The sequence below is a fragment of the Nelumbo nucifera genome, chromosome 5 (genome assembly GCF_055504915.1).
Source record: "Nelumbo nucifera cultivar China Antique chromosome 5, China Antique-T2T, whole genome shotgun sequence".
In the NCBI taxonomy this organism is placed as follows: domain Eukaryota; kingdom Viridiplantae; phylum Streptophyta; class Magnoliopsida; order Proteales; family Nelumbonaceae; genus Nelumbo; species Nelumbo nucifera.
The window spans coordinates 336,346-356,932 of NC_142653.1; the positions used below are offsets into that span (position 1 = coordinate 336,346).

Sequence of the window (20,587 nt, forward strand, 5' to 3'; positions counted from 1 at the left end):
TATAATATATAAAAAACATATTATATATTTTATAAAATATATTATGCTGAGTCGGGCCAGGTCGGACTCGGGCCGGGCTTTTTTGACAAATCCCGAGCCCGGCCCGAAACACAGTCAGGCTTACTGTGTTAGGCCCGAGGTCAGGCCCGCGGGCCTAATTACATCCCGCGGGCCTAATTACATGACCAAGCGTGACCGGGGTGCAGGCCGGGCCATCGGGCTACCGGCCCATGAACAGGTCTAGTGGGTGGGGATTATGGGTACATTTTCAAATCCAATCCGATGTATTGCTGAACAGACTCAAATTCGGCTTAAACGAATCCGATTCCGATCCAAATCGGTAAAATGTAGCTTTTGCCATTTTTGCATAAGATATAATAGAGTGCTCCAGATAATATGCCTTTCAACTTCCATTTTCTTTCCGTGGGTGTTGGGACCATGCATGTTGGGTTGATGGACACCACTGCGGAGCTGAAAAGCATCGAATCCGTAATCCGTAACAGAAGGGAACAAATTCTACCTTTTCATTGTAAGACCTTGTCCATTTCTTTGTTGTTGTTGTACTTGCTTACGCATCACCCTACTTCAAATCTTCATCCTTTGCTTCTCTTAACTAACTCAGAGCTCTTCATTGCTGTTTCTTTGATTCAGTCGTCTCTAATGGCAATCAACACATGCCTCCTTCTTTTGCTACTTTTGGTTGCTGGGTTTCCTTGTAAAGCTTCAGACGAACGTCTCGTCTCTCGAATCGCCTTCGGGTCGTGTTCTAACCAGAGCTCTCCTCAGGTCAGGGCTCTTTATCTTCCTTAACTTTGCAATTCATATGTGTAATACGCCTTGAATGGGAAATTTCTATTTACAAATCTACTGCGTGCTTATTTTCTACTCTAATTGGTTCTGGAAAACACAGAAATAAAATTACGATTTGATTGTTTTTAGCGGAAAATTTTCTATATGAAACCAGTCCTTGTGAACCCTCTTTCCCTTACCTGCAAACCGCCAATTACCCTTAAACAATCCATACCTACAACCTATCCACCCATCCTTTCTATTACTAGAAACCAAAGAAGGCCCTCAGGTCCTACATCGGGTAGATAAGTGTTGCTCCTTTGAAATAGTTTTCATGAAAGAAATATCTACTGGCATTTTATTGGACTTGACAATTTTGCCCATTTGAGGTAAAAGTTCGGATTGCTTTCTCTTTGATATTCAGTCTTGGGGAGTTCAATTTTCTGTTTCGTTTCAGTTGAGATTCAACGGTCTTAAATTCTTAATCCCATGGCAAAATCTTTGGTGCATCAGCTGCACTGTGAATCAAAAGACATGATTAGTTGAACGTGATGGTAATTACACCTTGTTAAACTTGAAAAATACAAACATTAACCAATGAAAAGTAAGTAGATTTTAAGATGATTGGTTGAGACCTGGATTTAACGTGAACCTTGTTATAGTTGTTGGAGTGATTAGTTACTTAATGATATTTATCTTTATGAAGAAGAAATAAATTTGGAAATTTTGTGGTGTATGCTTGCAAATGCTGCACTTGGATGTGTTTGTGCATGTGGGCATGCATGAACTTGATTTGATGGAGTTTTCTTTTTCTTTTTCATTATGCACAAACTTAGTTGTCAAAAGCTTATGATTTATGATACAATTCACCATTCGTATCATCAATTGAGACCTAGTTATCTACCTTGTCATTTCTTTTTTTTTTTTTCAAGGGACTCTTGTTTTGAAACCCTTATGAGAATATGATATATTTAGGTTACCTAAGACCTATTTGGAAACCTTATTGTATTGAATTTGTTTTCTATTATATGTAGGTTAAAGAGCCATTTTATGTGAATTAGTTGACTTTCAAATCAAACTTGATATATCATCGTGGATTTCTGATGCATACATGGTAAATGATGAATAAAAATGGAGTAAAATTATGGAAGCACATCATCATCCACAAAAACACCCTAGTAATGCACAAATCATGGAAGCACACCATCGTTCATCTACTATACTACCTCTACCAATCATCTTCCTTGAGGTCAAATCTTGTATCACATAAGAGGAAGGAAAAAAGATTGCTGAGCAGTTTAACGAATTTGTAATACTAATAGCAGAAAAACAAGTTTATAGGCAAAGGGAAGGGAGATAGTTCATTGACTAGCTATAGTGGAAAACGAGCCATCAGCTAGTCTCACCTTGTCCTTGCCAGATACAAGATGATAAGACTGAAAACAATTTGACTTATCAGTCATATGATTTGAGGCTGTAGAATTTATTATCCAAGGAGAATCTTGAGGAATGAGAAGACACATGGAAAGCTGTGGCAGAGCTACCTGATGTAGATGCAAATGAAGTCTAGGGGGGTAGGGCTAGAATCCGTCTGACGAATTGATGTAGATCCAAATGAAGTCAAGGGGGTAGGGCTAAAATCCATTTAACGAATTGTTCTACCATATATCTCAAGATAGTCACAGAATGACTTGATGATGTCTTCCTTGGGATCAAAACTAGAAGGATGTTCATGAGTCATAGTGAAACCAATAGATTACTTATCAAAAAAAAAATAAAAGAATTGAGAGGCCATGTTTGCTGAATTATACTTCTTTTGATTTTGCTGGTTAGGCTTATTGTTTTGTTTTGGTTTCTTAATTAATTCATGAGCCCACTTAGGCTTCCTGTGGAGATACCAACAAGTGTCCCTAGTATGCCTAGATAACTGACAATGGATATACCAAAGTTTATCTTTGTCATTCACATTCTTCTCGCAATCCCCCTTCTTAACAAAACTTCCACTACTTGCATTTGCACCTCCCCTAACTACCAAAGCAACTGGCTCCCCCTCATAGGAATTCATCACATTTCTCCTACTCTTTTCTAACTGCACCAAGGCATACACTTCTTGAATTGAAGGAAGGTCTTTGCTTCCTAAAATACACACTCTGATGGATTCATACATAGGATTTGACCCCTAAAGAAAGGAAAACACTCGTTGCTGAGAAACCAAAGACAGCCTTGGCATCCAAATCACATTTCAAGTCCATATTTAGATAGTGATCCAACTCCCTCTAGATAGATGTCAAATATGAGTAATAAGCTTAGAGACTCTGCTCCCCCTGTTTACAAGTTTAAGATTCATCCTACAGTTGGTAGATTATTGCATAATGCCTTTGATCAGAATATGTGGATTTTTCTTTCTCCCAAATTTCACAGGCTGTCTCTGCCCACATAAAACTTTTCCTCACTTGTGGCAGCATGAAGACTAAGAGCCACGGCATCACCATACTATTTTCCTGATTCCACTTATCATATTCTGCACTCCCAGACTTCAGCTCCTTAATTTTTCCATTTATGTAGTCAATTTCCCCCTTGCAGTTATGTGAACTTTAATCCCTTTGACCATTCTAGGTAGTTTAGTCCATCTAAGGGAACAATAGCTATAGGAAAGTTCAAACCATGGTTAGCAGACACACCAAAAGTGGCTAAATCCTTAGACGACATGTTAACAAGGACTGTTGTTACAGTTCAGCTACACAGTAGGCAAAAGGAGGAAAAACAAGCACCAGCTCAGCCTTATACAACAGCCTAAAATAATATTCACCACTGACCACTGTCCACACATAATGCAGGTACTGGAATACTTCTGGAACTGCTTCGGAAGCGAAAAAATAACAAAACACAGATCGAGAATGGTCTGCAGAGTCTCTACGAACATCAAACACCCCTCCTCTAGGGCACACAATTACACTTTCATAAAAAAACAATAAATAAACCTGCTGTAATTTCAGGTACAGGTCATTCCAGAACTACAAACCACTCACCTGAACACACAAGGATTGCACGATTCATAAGGGAAGGGAATACGCCTCAAACACCCTCACTGCATTCAATCACCACATGTACAAGCTATATCTTGGCACATGACCAAGAGAAAAATAAGTGAATCCCCTCAAACCAGCTGCTGGAGTATTCTTTCCTTGATCTGGAGGGAAAAACAGCAAGAGAGAACAAGAATCCTTGATTGAACAGTCTTCAAGCCCAAGATCCCTGCTCTAGTACCATGAAGTCTTGGGAGAAAATGGTAGAAGAGAGCAAGAAAGAGAGACAAGGAAGAAGAGAAGAGAGAAAACAGAAATTTGGAGTTCAAAAAGTTAGGCTGGCAGTTTTAAAAAAGAGAAAAATTACAAAAGTGCCCCTATGGAACTAAAGCATAAACTAACGACAGTTTTAACAAAATGTTTAAATAGAAGAAGAGAGATTTTCATATGGTATTCATTGATTTCCTTGGATATGTATGTGGTTGCAACAACCAATGTTAGAACACCTACAAGAGAGACATCAGATTTTATAGTTGCAATTATATATAAAAAATAAATAGTCATTAATCCATCAACCATAGGATGTTTCATTTTCCAATGCCTAGCTCCCTTTGAGAGAGACAACAGGCATTCCACTACAACAGTAGAGAGCTCCAGAATGGTTTTTTTTTTTTTTTTTGGAGAGGCTAGAAGGGCTGAGGAATGAGAAAGAACAAGAAGACTTGCATATGAAGAGAGGGCCAATTGGTAGTTGTGGAGCAATGGCAATGGCAGGATGAGGGTGAAGAGGAAAAGAGATTGTATACAATAGATTCTTTGTTGCAAGAGTTGGACTTGACAGAGGCATTTCAAGATGTAGCATATCATTTAAAGAAAACCTGGTTCTGCTTCATACTTTTCCAACCAAGAAACCATCGGAAAGTTGTTAGAAATGGACGAGGAGTTGTTTGGTTTGTTTCTAACCAAACAACTGCTCAGTTTTGGCCGTTTGCATTGTTTCAGGTTTTGTGTAATCTGTTTTACGAAGTTGGGTAAAGAAGATAGCCTTTGTTTGGTCTTAAATTACCTATTTTCAATTATACTGTTGGGCGTAGGGTCTGCATATTTTCTTTTATGGGAACAGATTAATTAATTAATGCTAATTAATGGATATTGCTGGTATGCAATACCCGCCACACCCTTAATGGATCTACATGCATCAAATGTTCAATTTCCAAAGATGGGACCCATCCAGTTGCAATCGATAGTAGCCATGATGACAGAGAACATGATACTAATGGCCTCATGTATCACGGTTGATAGACAAGAGAAATAACTAAGGAAATGAAGCCTTCGAGGGAGGGGACATAATCCAAATTGAGTTTTAAATTGACTAATAGCAATTAATGTAAATAAACTAAATTATATTAGTATTTAATTATTTTATTACTTTGAAAAATTAATTAAAATAATCTTAACCAAGACTTATAATGTTAGTAATAAACCTAACTAAGATATAAAACTAGTTTTAGTTATATATTTATTTACACATAATTAATATTAACAATATTACAAAATGTATTTATTTATCTGTTAAATAAAACCAAATATAAATAATAAATAAATACATGTATATTAACTCAACCAAAATGTATAATTTCAATAATTAATTAAGTTATAAATAAATAAGTAAAGGAAAATGTGAATGCTAATATAGGATTATATGTATTATAAAGGGATATTAATTAAAAAATTGTAATCATAATTAAAATTACATTTGCAACTTTAGCAAACTAAAATTTAAAAGTAATTAATGAAAAATAATAAATTTTTAAACTTTTAACATTAATTGATAAAAATTAACAATTAATTAATAAGAATGAAATTTTATATTTATTCAATAAAATGATAATGTGATTAATAAAATGAAATTTAATTAAAATAATTACATTTAATTTAATTTTTCAATTTAATAACATTTTAATATTTTAACATTTGAATATTAATAAAATTACAATTTTAATTCTAAAATTAAATAATAAAATCATCATAAATTGGTAAATGACCCAAAAACAATGCTCGGGTTGGACAAAGACCGGATTGGCCCAAAGTGAAATGTCTTATGGGTCCTTTTGCTTTAGTTTCACTTAATAAAGCCTATGCATTGCATGGGTCCCAACCTAGTAATCCTTATTTATATACACTAGTCATGGATGAATTAATTAAACATAGTTAGGAGGAGGTTCCATGGTGTTTGTTGTTTATTAATAATGTATAGTATTAATTAAATGTAAAATTAGTTTTACTGTGGCCCTTGGATTAGAGCATTAGGTTTAAGTTGGGTTTCATACATGAATCCTTCTTCGCCATTTTGGTCTATTCAATGCCATATCCATTGTTAAATTATAGGCATTTAAATCATTTCTTCTTATTTCCACTCAAGTACTTTTCATTCTACTCTAGCTCTTCTATCCCCTTAATAGATCATTTTTCCTAACAAGTACTGTATATGGTCTTCTATGCACGCGACCATACCATCTTAAATTATGTTGTCTCATTTTATCACCCATTGGAAGTACTCATAGGTTTCTTGTTGAGGTTTTAGACAAATTGTCTAGTCTATAGTGGTAGTTTTTGATTATTTATTGTTTAGATAGGAAGTGGGGACCACATCACTCTTGTTGGGTCCTTTTTGAGCAGTTATTTTAATTGTTTTATGTTATTTTATGTGTTAGCTGCCCTATAAGGGCATATTTGTCTTTGTACTCTTTATTATTTCAGACTATAAATAATAGTGAAGAGGGCGGCCAGCATTATTACTCTCTCTTTTAAATCTATTTTTCTTCTCTATTTCAGATCTGGACCTCTTTGTCTTATAATTAAAATCATTAATTTCCATTGTTCACCCACCACATTCCTATCCTACATCAAAGAGATCTTTGTAAATATCCCCATTCCCCTTACCCTTCTCAAGGGCTGGGATTACGATGGGAGTTGCCACTGAAGTATGGTGTAATATGGCCCATTTGGATGATTTTAATATTAATATAAAGAGCCTCTCTCATTGGAGTGCATTGTCGCCTAGGCGATGGATTTTTTCAAGGAAAAAACATATTGTAGAGATATAGCAAAGGAACCCTAGTTGTTTTTTATATGCTTTTTTATATGTGGTTCCATCTTTTTCTTATTGTTTTAGGCTGTTGTTAAGCCACTGTTATGTTATTTTTTCTTTCTTATAGGTGACAGGGGTGTTTTGGTCTTTGTCACTTGTTTTTATTGAATCATATAAATGGCAATATGGGGGGTGGCAGAAACATTCATTCTGCTCTCTCTTTTCTCCCATTTTCTCTTCTTCTCCTTTTCTTCTTCTGTTTATTCTTCTCTTTCTCTTTATCTTTCTGGACTGATTTCACACTAAACCTAAAACTGTTACAGCAGCTATTCCAAGTTGGTATCAGAGCAGGTTTAGGTTTAGGTTGGGATATCATGTATGTTTAACCCAGCCGGTCACACAAGACTATTAGGGCTGGATTTTTATATCCTTTTTTGCCTGATTCTTGGAGGTCAGTGGAGATCGATGCATTGTTCAAGCATTTTCCGAACTCTGTTTTTTGCCCAGAGACTAGGAAGGATCAGAGAAACTATTTCGATTGAAGTTTAGGGGTTAAACCTCATATTGAAGGTGGTGCTCAGTGTTTTCTGGGTGGCTTTTTGTTTCTTCTAAAGATTGACAGCAGGAGGAGGGCTTCTAGAAGTCTCTGGAAGTAGCAGCTGGAGTATTCTTGTCTTCAAGTTATTTCTAGGGTTTTTTCCTTTAAGGATTAACCAGTTTTTTGATTGACTGTGAACTGTGAACAGCTTGGTTTCTGTACAGTCATTTGAAGACCTTTTTAGTTGGGCTGTGTGATACCTTGCTTAGTTCAGCATGGAGAATGTTGGGAATGAATTTAAATACATTGGGGAAGGACTTGTAGGGGCTGGTAGTGTGACAGATAGCAACTCTTTCTAGATTACCACAATTAAATTTGATGGAACAAATTATCTTGAGTGGGATCAATCAGCCATGATGGCCATTGGAGGAAGGGGTAAGTTGGGGTATGCAAATGGTGATCCCAGGAAGCCAACCAATGTAGCCTCATATCAGTAAAACTATCTTTGGGAAAAGACAGCTAAGGACATTTGGGATGATATGAAGGAAATTTATTCTTAGCCCCTTGACGTAGCTAGGGCTTATGAGCTGAAAACTGAAGTAGCAAATCTGAAACAGGGGGAGAAACATGTGTCAATTTATTTCTCAATTTTAAAGTCCCTATGGCATGAGATTGATCACTTGGAAACAATTGAATGGGAGAGTCAAAAGGATGCAGCAACCTATAACAAGTTGGTGGAGAGAAATAGGGTTTTTGAATTCCTAGTGGGTTTGAACTCTGAGTATGATATTGTAAGACAACAACTTCTCACTAGGGAAAGTGTTACTTTGCCCTAAGCCTATTCTCTGGTCCATGGTGAGGAAATAAGGAAAATTATGCTACAAAATTCCTAAATAGAATCAGCCTTAGCAGCAATGAAGCAAAAGCATGGTGGTGATAAGGAGAAAGAGGCGAGGAAGGAAGAAAAAAGGGGATGGAACATGTGAACTTGTCTTGGTGAGAGGGTGAGGAACTAAGATGGGAGGGAAAATGGAGGGGATGGAGTTCGTGCAGGCAGGTCAGTGGAGGAGATCCTTGATAATAGAAGCAAAAAATCTCCTGTTCGAAGAGATGAGAATCAAGGGGAAGGTAAGCCTGAAGGTAAGGGAAGCGAAAAAGGGTACAATATTGCTGGAAGGATTAAAAGTGATCGAGTGGCTAAGAAAGTTCATAGCTGGAGCCTGTTCAAAAGGTAAGCAGATAAACTGGCAGGATCTTAGTACACTAGAAGGGAGAAGATATGTTGTTGAATGTAAGAGGAATAGAAAGGGGTTCTTCATAGCTTTGACTGAATTTTTTGGGAAGGGACAGAGGCAACTGGTGTGTCTACCAGCAGGAAAACAGAACCAAGGCTGGGGGGAAGTAGACTGGTTGCTCAAAGAGTTCTTAGCTCAAAGAGTAGCAAATGAGAAAAAAGCCTCCATAAGGGAGGAGAAGGCTTATCTCAGTAACAGCAGGGTACAACAAGGGCCAGTGGTCATGGCAAAAACAAAAGGCCATTGCAGAATGGTGGGAGGTCTAGAGAGAGAGGAGTGGGATAGTAAGTTTGTGATACAAGCCAAGGAAAAGGTTAATGATTGGAGGAGGGTAGCCGACTTACTGGCAACCAGGTTGAAGTTGAAGAGTGTTTTCATAGTAACCCCCTTCGATAACTGTAAAGCCATCCTAGATCCATTAGAGAATGATTTGGAAATATTAGCTATCAATGTTCAGGCTGAGTTCGGATCATTCACAGTCTTCAAATGGAATCCAACATCCAACTCCAAGGATTTTTTTGTTGAAGATGGTGTGGTGGTGCGTGTAATAGGCTTGCCATTCCATCTATGGAAACAAGAAATAGTAGAGTCTATAGCTGTGTTGTGTGGAGGAATCTTGAAAGGTGCTTTCTGGGGCGATCTCTATTCAGTAGCAATCCTGCTAAGTGGTGTGAAGCCAGAAGAAATTCCACGAAAGGTAGAGGTACGAACAGAGGGGAGCTTTGTCTCTGTGTGGTTAGCTTCCTCCATTGAAGCAGGGCTGTGGAAGGAGGCTCGGTTGGTAGGAGGGGAGAAGGAGGAAGAAGAAGCACTACGTGGACTTGTGAGATTGGGTAATTCAAATGGGAAGGGATGTTTCACTAAAAAGGGCCAACATATTCTGGGAAGCCAAAAATCTTTGGGGCAGTTGGAAGGTCAAACCTGGAGAAAGCAAGAAGAGGGTATGACAAATGGCAGATCCTTTGTGCAGGTGGTGTCAGGGGAAAAAGACAAAAAGCTTCTACTGTCGAAAGGGAGAAGGCTGAACCAGCAATCTCAGACAGGGAAGATTGCTGGTTCAACCATTAAAACAAGGGGGCATGACTCTTTAAGTGGTCACGTGGGACGAAAAGAAGGGCCCAATCGAGTGGATCCCTATTATGGTGGGTCGGAGAAGGCCTTTCAAGTAAAGGACTTAAAGTCGGGCTCCTATAGTCTTGAGCCCAAGGCCCATTATAAGACAGATGGGCCGAGGGACATGTTAAGTAAGCACGTGACTGGGAGGAGGGATGAGCTGATAGACGAGATAAAGCGTCTATCTTCTTCAACCTTGAACCCTTCCTCTCGACCGAACAGTTCAGGCGCAAAAAAGTCTCAAGATTCGTAGTCTCGAGGCTCTCTACAGTGGGTCCCATCCAACCTGGCGAACCGTCTCTCACCAGATAGGCGCAACCCGAGATACATGAAGCCTAGTGATGAGAACAAAACAGGGCTTGAAGATTGGTTGAGTGAACAAAACAGCAATGACGATTCTGATAGAGACGAAACGCTAAGTCTGTGAAGCTTGTCTTCGAAAAGCAACAATGATCTTCTTGAACAGAAAGTTTGCATACAGAGTTGTTCTTAGAGGAAGAGACTGAAGAGGCAGGTGGCGGGAAGACTAGGATTGGTGAAGAAATTGATTCTAAAGCTGTGAAAACTCCTCCTCCCTTCGTCGAGGGAGCTGGCCCTGAGTCTAATGAATTACAGGATGTTGGTGGAGAGGGACAAGAATCGACCGTGAGGATGGATGCGGGTATTCCAGTGTTGGAAACACAGAGAAAGGTTTTCCAAGTGGGTAGGTCGTCAGGAAGTGATTCTTTCACCATGTCTACTTCCCAACCTTGTCCAAAAAGGGGAAAGGCCTTAAAACCATGTGCCGCCTGTCAGCAAGTCATTTTCAGTGACTCTAGTCCTACCCCCGTTCTATCAGGTATGGGTGTCAATTCTGTTTTAGGTACTGACTTGTTTGCTATGCCTGTAACAGATATCCCAGCTTCCCATCTAGGAGTTTCTGATGCAAGAGAGAGGGTGATAGTGGAAGGAGGAGAGAGGGTGTTGGAAGGAAGTAGTAAGGGGGAGGCGGATAGAATTTGGGAGTTGATCTGTACAATGATGGAGGAACAAAATAAAAAGGAAGGACTCGTAGAAAGATGCTGTAGCAAAAATAAGTGTGAGAAGGGTAAAATTCTTTCTCAAACATTGGCTGGAAAGGATGGAGAAATTGGGAAGGGGGGGGAAAAGAGGAACAAATAAGAAAAAAAGATCTGAAGTGGAAAGGCTAATCTCAGACATTGAGGGGGATTTAGAATTCAGTGGTAGAGGGGATAGGAGGAAGGGCCTAAAATGAGGAGAATATGGCCTCTTATTGGGTTCCTTTGCTATTTTGTATCGATGAAAATTATTAGCTGGAATGTAAGAGGGTTAGGGAGTGCAAGGAAGAGAAGGGCGATCAAAGACCTACTCCGAAGGGAAAAACCTGATATTGTGCTGTTACAAGAATCCAAACTGATGGAATTAGATGGGAGATGGGTGAGGAGTTTTTGGAGGTCTAGAGGTTTAGGTTGGAGCTCGTCTCCTTCTTAGGGAGCCTCGGGGGGGATTGTAACACTATGGAGGGAGGATGTGGTGGAAGTAGTGGAAGAATTGATAGGCAGATTCTCAGTTTCCATTAAGTGCAAGAATGTAGAAAATGGGTGTGTATGGGTCTTAACCAATGTTTATGGCCCTAATTCCTATAGAGAGTGGAATGAGATGTGGGAGGAACTATATGCAATTAAGGGGCTATGGGATGGTCCTTGGTGCCTGGGCGGGGATTTTAACGTCATTAGATTCTCTGATGAAACCAGTAATCCTCAACAGGTAATCTCAACAAGCATGAGGAAATTTAATGGTTTTATTGAAGATTGTGAACTGAAGGAAATACCTCTGCTGCAAGCCAGTTACACTTTGTCCAACCTTCAGGAAACCCCTTTGTGCTCGAAGTTGGATAGATTCCTTTTTAACCTTGCCTGGGAGAATAGTTTGGAAAACTTGGTTGCTAGGGCATTACCCAGGGTCACCTCCGATCACTGTCCTATCCAAATAGGAACTGAGTCTTTTCCTATAGGACCCAAACCTTTTAGATTCGAAAATATGTGGCTTACCCATCCAGATTTTGTGAAAAAAGTGAAGGAGTGGTGGGGTGAGGAGGAGAGGGGGGTAAGATGGAAGGGGATCAAGTTCCACAAGAAATTAAAAAGGTTGAGAGCCAAAATAAAAGAGTGGAATATAGATTAGTTTGGTAGAATTGAGGAGCAAAAATTGGGCCTAATCTCTCAAATAGAGAATTTGGATGTAAAGGAATCTCACAATGGGCTGACCGAGTGTTAAGGAGACAATTAAAAAAGGAGTTGGAAGAAGTGTTATTGAGGGAAGAAATCAGTTGGAGACAAAAATCTAGACACAAGTGGATTAAGGAAGGCGATGGGAACACTAGATTCTTCCATGATTTGGCAAATGGGAGACGAAGAAAGAATTTTGTGACCAAGCTAGAGATAGGAGAGGAGGTGATTACCAACCAGGATGACATAGCCAGACAATTTGTGGACCACTTCAAATCGATTTATAGAAGGCCTTTGAGAGAGAGAACAGTCATGGAAAGGGTGGATTGGCCAAGAATTGATGAAGGAGTGGCAAGGTGGCTGGAAAGGGATTTCGAGGAAGAAGAGATTAAGAAAGCTGTCTTTCTAATGGATAGATCCAAGGCTCCGGGTCCAGATGGCTTTACAATGGGTTTTTATCAAGACTGTTGGGAGGTGTTGAAAGAGGATCTAGCTGAAGTCTTTAAGGAATTTGCAGACAATCACACTATAAGCCCTAGAATTAATGCCACTTTTTTGGCCTTGATACCTAAGAAGATTGATGCCAACCACCCAAAAGATTATAGGCCTATTAGTCTGATGACAAGCATCTATAAAATTCTGGCTAAAGTGCTCTCATTGAGGATCAAATAATAGATCAGATCTTAATTGCGAATGAGTGTGTGGAGGAAATGAAAAGGTCTAGTAGGAAATGATTCATTTGTAAATTGGATCTTGAAAAGGCCTATGATTTGGTGGACTGGGAGTTTCTATTAGAGGTTATGCGAAATGGTGGATTTGGGGACAAGTGGTGTAGTTGGATCTTTGGGTGTATCAGTACTTGTCACTACTCTCTTCTGGTAAATGGTACGGTAAGGGATTTTTTTCCGGCTTGCAGGGGTGTCAGGCAAGGGGATCCACTTTCACCATTCCTTTTTACCTTAGTAGCTGATGTGATTAGTAGGATCATTACTAAGGCTGACAGCGAAGATGCCATTAGGGGTTGGAGAATAGGGAGACACCAAGTCCCCGTCACCCACCTTCAGTTTGCAGACGACCTAATGATTTTTTGTGAAGGAGGTCTTAGTGAAAAGGTAGCAAACCTAAAAGAGCTAATAAAAGGATTTGAAAGTGTCTCTAATTTTAGAATAAATCTGGAAAAGAGTTGCGTAGCAGGTATAAATTTGGAGGTAGGGGAGGTCGAGGCTATTGCGGAGTGTCTTGAGTGTTCCACCTCTGCTTGGCCTATGTCATATTTAGGGCTTCCTTTAGGGGCAAATCCTAGGGAGAGTAGATTTTGGACCCCAGTGTTAGAAAAATTTGAGAAGAGATTAGTCTCATGGAAGAGGAACTATATCTCTTTAGGAGGAAAAATTACCCTAATAAGAGCTACCTTGGCTAACTTACCTACCTATTATTTGTCTGTCTTTAGGATACCAGTTAGGGAAGCTAGGAAGCTGGAGAAGTTGATGAGAGACTTCTTATGGGAGCCGGGACAAGAGAAAAATGATCACTTGGTTAATTGGGAAATTGTGTGCAGAAGTAAAGAAGAGGGGGGTTTGGGAATTGGGAGGGTAACTAGAAGGAATCAAGCTCTGTTAGGGAAATGGTTGTGGAGATGGCCTTTGGAAAGAGAGAGATTGTGGCATGAGGTGGTGGGAAGCATTCATGGGAGGTCAGAGAATGGATTGGATGCTGGTGTATCAAGGCAAGCTAACCTAGCAGCACCTTGGAAGGCTATTCACAACACCCTTCCTCAATTCCTCAATTCCTCAATTTTATCAGGTATGAAGTTTGTTCTGGCAACTCTATCCTTTTTTGGGAGGATATTTGGGTAGGAGACTCACCGTTAAAGGTTTCGTTCCCCTTGCTTTTTTCTATTTCTTTGTACAAAAAAGAGGTGGTCTCAAAATTTGTCTCACCCTTGGGAACACCCTTAGACCCTACTTGGGATTTTGGTTTTCGTAGAGGACTTAGGGATGCTGAAATTGAGTCTCTTTCTTTTTTGCTTGGGTGTCTTAATCAGGTTTGTTTGGATCCCTCCAAGCCAGATAAGAGGGTTTGGACTCCTAGACCCAATGGAACCTTCACTTGTGCTTCTTTTTTCAAGTCCATCTCTCAACTTTCTACTCACCAACCCTTTCCGTCAAAAGAAATTTGGTGTAGGCTAGTCCCCCCAAAAATTATGGCTTTTTGTTGGGAAGTTTTCCATGGGAAAGTAAACACTTTAGACAACCTACAAAAGAGAAGACCTGTTCTCTGTATTTCTCCTAATTGATGTATCCTCTGTAGAGCTCACGGTGAGGATTGTTACCATCTATTTGTATTTTGTCCCTTTTCTGCAGACCTTTGGGCTTGGCTACTTTCGTTGTTTGGGGGTAGTTGGAGTCTACCAGCAGAAGTTCACATGCTCTTCAACCATTCTACCTTTTATTGGCCTACAAAAATAGGGAGAATTATGTGGAGATGTGCTCGTGCTGCTTTGACTTGGACTCTTTGGGAAGAAAGGAATCTCAGAATTTTTCAAGATAAGGAAAGGAACAACCAGGATTTGAAAGACTGTGTGTTAAACAGGGCAATACATTGGCTGAAGACCTTGGAAATCTTTCATCAATTCTCCTTTAATGACATTTGGAGAAATTGGTCAGTAGTAGCAAGGTGTTCATCTTTAAAGGCCAAATCAATTACAAGCTGGTCTCCTCCACCCGAAGGCTCAATTAAGTTGAACTTTGATGGAAGCAGCATGGGTAATCCAGGATTATCCGGAGTGGGGGGTGCTTTGAGAAATGAGAAGGGAGAGGTTTTGTTGCTCTACTCAGGTCCTTTGGGAATTGGGAATTCCATCAGGGCAGAGCTTTTAGCTGTTGTACAAGGGGTCCAATTTGCAAACCAGCTGGGGGTACAACAACTAATAATCGAGGGGGATTCCAAAGTGGTGGTGGGTTGGTTGAAAAATTCTGAAGAGGCTATGTGGCGATACAAGAATGAAATGAAGAAATTTAGTTGGTTGACAAGGAATATGTTGGTCACTGTACAGTGGGTGGGGAGATCAACAAATACCTTGTCAGATGTGTTAGCTAAGCAAGGGGTAAATAGGGAAGAATTATTTTGGGCTCAGTTGTGATTCTTGTTTTTCTTTCCTAGTTTATTTGTAAGTTTCAAGGAGGGGCTGCAGCTCGCGCCTCTCACTGGGATGATGTATGAACTCACTCTAATTTGCTTCTGAATCAATAAACTTATTATTATTCATCAAAAAAAGGAAGAAAAAAGGGAAGTGATCTGTGACTATTGCAAGAAACCTAGACACACCAAAAACACTTGCTGGGAGCTTCGTCCTCATCTGGTGCCTGCAAGAATTAAGAATAAGAAGGGGAATGCAAATGTAGCCACTAGTACTAAGGCCTTTTTTTTAAAGGATAAAAAGAAAATTTCATTAAACTGAAAAAAAAAGGCAGTACGTCTCAAAATGATGGTTGCCAAGTTGACAAACCAAATACAAATCAGAAATCAAACAGTAAAGAAATCAAAATTATAAGGATTCAACTCCAGAGTGCCCCCGAAATTCTCTAACAAATCAGACTTATTCACTTGGTCAAACTCTGGAAGATTGAGAGCCCAAGCTGCAATCAGATTGCCCACTCCTGCTATCAAATATTCAATATTTTTTCCTTGTCCTCTAAAACCCTTTTGTTTCTCGAATGGAATACAGCTCTATAGGATTTTAGCTTTCTTGCTTCCTCTGATTTTCGGCCATTTGGAGAAAATCTCTGCTGGAACCAAAGGATGAAATGCATTCTCTCAAAACAGGTAGGAGAAGAACTTCTAAATGAAGTTTGCCGCATTGCATGAGAAGAATAAATGGACTGTTTCTTCCTCCCGGTTGGACATATAATAGCAGTTTAGTAACTATAAGCCTCTGGATTTCAGGTGGTCAGAGGTTAGAATTCTGTCATGCGCCACCAACCAAGCTTCTACCCTTGGGGTACTGGGTTACTCCACACTCCTTTTATCTGGTCTGAATCCCTACCATCTCTCAGTAAAGCCTTGTAAAAGGATTTAATTGAGAATCTTCCTTCTCTGCATTCTTTCCACCATAATCCATTTGCTGTAGCTCCAGAAATATTTGCATCTTCTAACTTTTCCAATAACAGAATACACTCTTCCACTTCTTGGTCCAATAAAGGTCTTCTGGACTTCGGGTTCCAAATCACTTGCTCCCCTCTCTACTCATAACACTGCTCAATAGATACTAGTTGATCTCTCAGCTTGTTAAGTCTAGGGCACACCTCGCACAGTTTTCCCACCCCTTCTACTCATCTTGCCAAAACCTTACCCTAAGCCCTTCCTCCACTTTAAACTTAACTAAACTTTTGAAGTCTTGATTAAAACTCATGATTCCTTTCCACACACTTATCCCATATAAGCTCCTCACCTTCCTTGATTCCCACCCGAACCTCACCACTCCATATTTTCCTACCACCACCCTCCTCCATAATGCCTCCCTCTCTCCTCTTTGCCAAATCTCCACAGCCATTTCCCTAAAAGTGCTTTGTTAAATAATTTTACCCTTCTTAGCCCCAAGCCTCGCCCCTCCTTTGATCTACAAACCTTCTCTCATTTGACCAAATGAAACTTTTTGGTCCCTCCCACCCCCTCCCATAGAAAGTTCCTCTGAGTGTTGGTAAGCTGGACAGAACACTCTATGAGTGTGATTCTCCCACCCAAAGATAGATACTTGGCTTTCTATTTATCCAACCTCCTCTCCACTCTTTCTATTAAAGGTTTCCAGATACTAACTACTACTACCTTTGATCCCATTGGCAGCCTAAGATAGATGAAAGGTAGCTCCCCTACCTTATATTTCAACACCTCTGCATACCTCACTTCCTCAATACATAGGTTTCTAACTCCTATTAGTGAACATTTTTTTTTTCCAAATTCACCTTCAAACCAGTCAGCATTTGAAAGTTGGCTAAGATAGCTCTAAAGTTTAGAATTTGATTTGTTGAAGCATCTACGAAGATTAGTGTATCATTAGCATATTGTAGGTGAGAGATACACGGTTAGGGTTGTTCCTTAGATGCCTTGGTTGTAGTTAGGGTTATTCTGGCACTGTTGGAGAATGAAATTGGCATTATAGGACCACCTCAGTCTGCCTCTACTTCTACTTCCACTTCAGCTTTTGCTGTTTTGCACACTCAGGTACAAGAGCTACTACACATCATGCCTCGACTCCAGGTAACACTGATTTTGTTTGGATTCTACTTGCTTGAGCATCCACTTGGAAGAAATAAAAGAGTTGGGAAGTCTTTTATCTCTTAGTTTGTGAGTCAGATTATGCTTTGGCATAATTGGTTGGGTCATTTGTCTTTTGGGTGTTTGAGGAGTCTTTTTCCTAGTTTGTTTGAATCAACTCAATTGTTCAATCTAAGGTGTGAGAGTTGTGAACTTGCAAACCATTGTAGATCAATCTATAGTTTGAGTAATAAAAGAAGCATTATTCCTTTTGAAATTGTGCATACTATTTGGGAACAATATCATATTACTACCATGGGGGGACATAAGTACTTCTTGTTGTTTGTTGATTATTATTCCAGTTTCTCTTGGGTTTATCTTATGCGCTCTCGTGATGAGGTTCCTACCTTGACTTATGCCTTTCATCAAATGATTCTTACTCAGTTATTGAGCTCCTTCCCGTGTTCTCAATATGAAAGAACCTTTCACCTTATTGTACCCTGACAAAGACTTGTTTGCCATCCCTCTTAAAGTCTTTGGGTGTACTTGTTTTGTGCAGATTTTGGGACCTCATCGTTTTAAATTTGATCCTAAAGCTATCAAATGCATATTTTTCGGCTATGTACAAAATCAAAAGGGATATTGTTGCTGTGATCCTCTTTCTGGCTCTCAGTTTGTGTCTACGGATGTTACCTTCTTTGAGGATACCTCTTATTATCTGGAGGTTTCAAAATAAGGGGAGAGAGGTGAGAAGGGTGTTTTTGTTCTTGAATTCCCCTTGCCTATTCTTGTTCTAGACTTATCTAATCTTCATGTTTTTGAATGTCTTTGTTTTGTACATCTTTCTTCTTGTAAACATTCTAAATTATCTGCACGGTCTATTATGTGTTCCTTTGTGGGATATTGTCCTGACCACAAGGGATTTCTTTACTATGATCCATCTCCTTGTAGGATTCATGTTTCTTGCAATGTTGTTTTCCTTGAGCATATCCCTTTCTTTGTTGGAGTTGCTAGATCCTCTGCACCATCTGTTTTTGTTTTGCAGAACTTTGATTCATGGAATGTCTCTCCTCTAGTTGGTGTGAAGGATTTCCTTGTCTTCTCTCGAAAATGACTACGTGTCCCATATCCTATGCCTACGACCCCCCTTCCTCTCGGTTCAGACCACCATTCTACCACTGCTCTTGTAAGTGAAATTCCTTGTTCAGATATCCCCTATTCAGATTCTATTTCTATTTCTACTACTTCTCTTTGTTGTTCTACTCCTAATTGTTATGGTTTTCCTTCAAACCATAGCTTATCATCTGTTGTCTTATCCTTCATGGATATTCCTCAGCCATACCAACAAGCCATTAACAATCCACACCAGAAAGAAGAAATTCATGCTTTAGATGAGAGTGGCACTTGGAACCTAGTACTTAGATCCTCAGATGCTTCTATTATTAGGAGCCATTGGGTTTAAACTATCAAATTGAAGTCTAATGGTTCCTAGATTGATACAAAGCTAGTCTTTTTGCTCAAGGTTACACACAAAAATGTGGTATTAACTATGAAGAGATATTTTCCCCAGTTGCGAAGATTACTATAGTCCATATTCTTTTGGTTCTATTTGTTGTGCACTTTTGGTCCATTTATTAGCTAGATGTGAAGATTGCCTTCTTTCATGGCCAACTAAAAGTGACGGTGTATATGAAGTCTCCTCTTGGGTACAATAGTGATCTCCCTCTTGTCTACCATCTAAAGAAATCTTTATGTCGCCTAAAACAAGCTCCCTAGGCCTGGTTTGAGAAATTTTTAGATGTGATTGCTATTAGATATAGTCAAAGTTATTTTATCACTCTGTCTTTGTCCATTGAAGACTTAAAGATATCACAATCCTCTTGTTGTATGTTGATGACATGTTGTTTGGAGATGATGAGGAAGGAACTCAGGAACTTAAGTCTTTTCTCCACAATTCTTTTTAGATGAAATACTTAGGATCTCTTACCTATTTCTTAGGACTTGAAGTCCAACATAGTGATTGGGGATACTTCATTTTTAGCACACGTATGCCTCTAATCTTGTTAAACTGGCTCGCCTTACTAATGACAGGCAAGTTGATACCCCTTTAGAGCTGAATGTCAAGTTTTCTAAGTCCAAAGGCTCTTTACTTCTTGATGCCACTCTATATCAACAACTTGTGGGGTCTTTCATTTATCTTACCATGACTCATCCTAACATTTCTCATGTGGTTCAAGTTCTTAGTTGTTTCTACCCCTTGTTAGTCTCACATTGTGAAGATATACCTTGATGTACATTATTAGAATAGTCCTTGTTGTACAGTATCGTATTCTTATTATTTTATTTGTTCTTTTTATCTTTCAGCCCTGTAAGGGCATTCTTGTAACTGTACATATCTTTTATCTCCTTAATATAAAAGAGACTCTTTGAGGTGGGGGTCGACTATTCTTGGCACCCTTAATTCTATTTTCTTCTTGCTCTCAATTCGGTTCACATGGTATCAGAGCAGGTTGCCCTTTGATCTTCTTTCTCTTTGGTTCACCTTGTTTTCTTGATCCATTGAGAACTTGCATCTCTGCCGATTGGTCCTGGATTGTTTTGATCTTTCTAGAAACCATTTTTCTATTTTCTACGCATCCAGAAAGAGAGATTTCATTGGATCTCTCTCGTTTGACATTTGTTTGCAGCAAGATTTAAAAGTTGTTGCCTAGCCCTTCTCAACATACTCTGAAAGTTTCACTGAGATCTGTGGAGTTTTGAGAGAGATCTAGACTTCTCTTCTAGGCGGCTGCGCCCAGACTTTCCTTTTCTGGACTGTGTGTTCAGTTTTCTTCTTCTACTGGATCTTGAACAATCTCCAGTGAAAGTAAGGTGTTTCTTTCTCAGTTTTTTGACTCTCTTGGATTCGATTACAGCTTATTTCACTCATTTTGATCAAGTTTTACTTCAGTCTAGTTCCTTTAAACTTCAGCCGAACCCTATTTTGTGCTATTTTCTTGTTGTAATGGCTTTAGACAGGTGATTTCATTTCTGTGAAGATGAATGGACAGAACTATGGGATGTGGAAGTTCCATTTTGACTTTTGTGTTGAAGGGAAAGGTTTAGAAGGATATCTGAATGGAACAATCACTAAACTAGCTGAGACCGAGGCCAAGGCTTTACAACAATGGAAGTTGGATAATGGAAACAACCTATGAGATGTACTTGTATCTGGAAAAAGTTTATCAACAGTTCAACGTATCTAAACAGTATCA

At 39.3% G+C, this 20,587-nt stretch overlaps 1 protein-coding gene across 3 annotated transcripts in view; it reads left to right on the plus strand.

Moving 5' to 3' along the window:
- Positions 1-364: 364 nt before the first annotated feature.
- LOC104603847 (Calcineurin-like metallo-phosphoesterase superfamily protein) overlaps positions 365-20,587 on the plus strand; it is a 57,601-nt gene continuing 37,378 nt past the window's right edge. For 2 of the 3 annotated variants that reach the window (XM_010268009.3, XM_010268011.3), the window contains exons 1-2: positions 365-529; positions 652-786. In XM_010268009.3, coding sequence (XP_010266311.1) covers positions 661-786 — 126 coding nt within the window. In that variant the 5' untranslated portion in view covers positions 365-529; positions 652-660. Of the gene's footprint in view, positions 530-551; positions 787-20,587 lie in introns of those variants that run through there. The other variant, XM_010268010.3, reaches the window with a different exon arrangement.